A 3,178-nucleotide genomic window follows, 5' to 3' on the forward strand; every position below is an offset into this window, starting at 1 on the left:
GATCTTTTACCACTTCTAAATGTACAGCCTTCGTCGAAAAACAAACGAATAAACAGATGTAGCATTTTACTGGAGGTCTGGTTCGCACTTCAGATTTATAATAGAAGGGACCGCAGAAGTCGATACCAGTAGTGTGGAATACTCTATTTGGTTGCACTCTGTCGCGCGGTAGATCTCCCATTATATATTCGACATGTTTTTGCTTAAGTCGAAAACAACGAACACATTTGTTGATAACGCGTGTTATAGTTTTTCGACCACCAATTGGCCAATATTGCAAACGAATTGTGGCGAGCAGACTTTGTGGCCCGGCGTGCAAATTCTTCTGATGAAAATAGGTTATCATTGCGTTTGTGATAACATGAGCTTTTGGAAGTATCATTGGATGGCGAGCCTCGAAACTTAGTAATGAATGTTTTAGTCGACCACCTACACGAATTACTCCAAATGAATCAATAAAAGGATTGAGGGAGTAAAGTTTACTTGAACTATTAACATTTTCTCCTTTTTTTAATATTTTGTATTCAGCAGCGAAATGAGTTTGTTGTATGTTTAAAATCATTAATTTTGTACCCCTTTCAATATCCTGAGGATCAAGTTGGCCAGTTTTCCTTATGGTCTCTTTATGTTTGAGTGACACGAATCGATAAATATATGCGAAAACTATCTGCATTTTATTAAATGAGTTAGCGAATTTACAGGATAGCGTTAAATCTTGCTGACATGTAGTTATTAAAACTCTCCTGCGTCGTTCAGGTAATTCTGCTACGAAAACAGTATTTTGGGGCCAATGTAAATGCGATGTTCTTAAAAACTCAGGTCCTTGTGTCCAAAGTGTTGAGGCTAAAAGTTCATCTGGCGCTGCTCCTCTTGATAAGATATCTGCAGGATTCATAGAAGTTGGTACATGATGCCAATTCATGCCACAGGTAAGAGTTTGAATTTTGCTAATTCTATTAGAGACAAAAACGTTAAAATTGGACGGTTGTTCACGTATCCAAGATAATACCACCATTGAGTCTGACCAGCAATGAAAATCGCATGTAAAATTTATAGTTTTGACGACCATATCAATGAGTTCCGATAAAAGTAGAGCAGCTGAAAGTTCTAGCTTGGGAACTGTAAGTGTCTTTAGTGGTGCAACCTTTGATTTGGAGCATAGTAGATGCGAATCAAATGCACCCGAGCGCTCACACCTGATATATATACATGCACCATAAGCACTCAGACTGGCATCACAGAAACCATGTATCTGCACTTTAGAATTAGGCATTAAAACATAACGAGGGAATTTAAAACTGCTGATAATTGTAAGTTGAGAGCGAAGTTCAATCCATGCTGAGTATAATGCTTGTGGTAGACTCTCATCCCAATGCAATTTGTGTTTCCATAAGGTTTGCATGAAAATTTTAGCCTTGGTGATGATAGGTCCAATTAATCCGATTGGATCATAAAAACGGGCTATAGTTGAGAGAACAGTACGTTTGTTGATTTGCTGGCTACCTACCACTGGAGTAAATGAAAATAAAAAATTGTCGTGGTTTGGATCCCATACTAAACCTAATGCTTTAGTAATATCAGAACCATCTTTAAATTTCAATAATTGTACACGTTCGGAGTCAGCGATACCACACAATACTCTTGGATTATTGGAACACCATTTTCTGATCTGGAAACCACCCTTTTTTAATAATTCAGTAGTTTGCCTTCTAATGTTGATTACTTCATCCACGGTGTCGCCGCCTGACATTAAATCATCTACATAAAAATCTCTGAGAACGATTTTAGAACCCAATGGGTATGATTTCTCTTCATCGCGAGCCAGCTGATGCATTGCTCGAATAGCTAAAAATGCAGCTGGCCTTGTTCCATATGTCACAGTGTCCAATTTGAATACCTTTACGTCATCATCGAGATTACTTCTCCACAAAATGCACTGAAGATATTCATCGGGATGTGTAACACGCACGCATCGATACATTTTACAGATATCTCCACAAAGAGCAATTTTAAAATATCGGAATCGAATAATTAATTCAAAGAGTGTGGATTGAATTGTAGGTCCAGACATCAGCAGATCATTAAGAGAAAATCCGGTGGATGTTTTAGCTGACCCATCGAAAACCACACGCAATTTTGTAGTTGTACTTTCATTTTTTAGCACACAATGATGAGGTAAAAAACACGTTGGAACACCTGATGGTAATTGTGCTGGTGACATGTGCTTTAAATTTATATACTCATTAATAAAATCAACATATTGAGTTTTTAAATCAGCATTACGTTGCAACTTTCTTTCTAAACTGTGAAATCGTTGAAGTGCATGATTATAAGAATCTCCGAGTGAGTCGATATTACGCTGCTTAGGAAGTAAAACAGAATATTTACCAGAATCTAACCGAGTAAAATTTTGTTTGAAATGGGTTTCGCAATATGCGTCTTCGTCTGTTAGCGAAGAGTGCGCGTCAAAACAATTTTCTATTTCCCAAAACCTTTTTACAATTTCATTTAACGATTTTTCATTTTCAAATTCCAATTCAGTGGTTGATTTCTTAGCTATAGCTAACGAAAATGAGTGATTGTATTTTGGAATAATACCGCCACCTGATGCTATCCAACCCAGCCTTGTCTTCTGTAACATAAAATTATTTTCCAGACGAATTTGTCCAATACACAATAAGTTAAAAAATAAGCCGCCACCTAGTAACACATCGATTCTCTGTGATTTGAAAAACATCGGATCAGCTAAGGTGATGTTGTTTGGAATTGACCAATCTGAAATGTTTACGTTAAAGTTTGGTTGAGGATCTGTGATAGTTGTTGTAACGATCGCAGTGCATGAAGTTGAATAATCGCCTGAGTGCGATTTTGTAAATAGCTCAACAACCTTGTTTGTTTCAAGTGTAGAATCCCCTATGCCTGATATGGTTGTGTATGTTGTTTTCGTATTTAACTGCAGCAAGTTGACTAAACGAGAAGTTATAAAATTGAGTTGAGACGCAGAATCGAGAATTGCTCTACATGGAACGAAAGTTCCTGAGGAATTTTTGATGAGAATGATTGCAGTAGCTAGTAGCACACTATTTTCAGATAGAAATTCTGGGGCTTTAGGAATAGACGTTACAGAGGACAGTGAGAGCAGCGACGTATTTTTTGAAGTTGATGGCTCTTCCGACCG

The 3,178-nt window shown here is 37.4% G+C and overlaps 1 protein-coding gene across 1 annotated transcript; it reads right to left on the bottom strand.

Moving 5' to 3' along the window:
- Positions 1–10: 10 nt before the first annotated feature.
- On the bottom strand, positions 11–2,967 carry LOC119665304 (the record flags this gene model as incomplete). Its single annotated transcript, XM_038074569.1, has 1 exon — positions 11–2,967. A coding segment is annotated over one exon (2,957 nt), but the record flags the coding sequence as incomplete, so codon positions are not given.
- Between the last annotated feature and the right edge of the window lie 211 nt (positions 2,968–3,178).

This window comes from Teleopsis dalmanni, unplaced genomic scaffold (genome assembly GCF_002237135.1).
Source record: "Teleopsis dalmanni isolate 2A unplaced genomic scaffold, ASM223713v2 unscaffolded_contig_4398, whole genome shotgun sequence".
Lineage (NCBI taxonomy): Eukaryota > Metazoa > Arthropoda > Insecta > Diptera > Diopsidae > Teleopsis > Teleopsis dalmanni.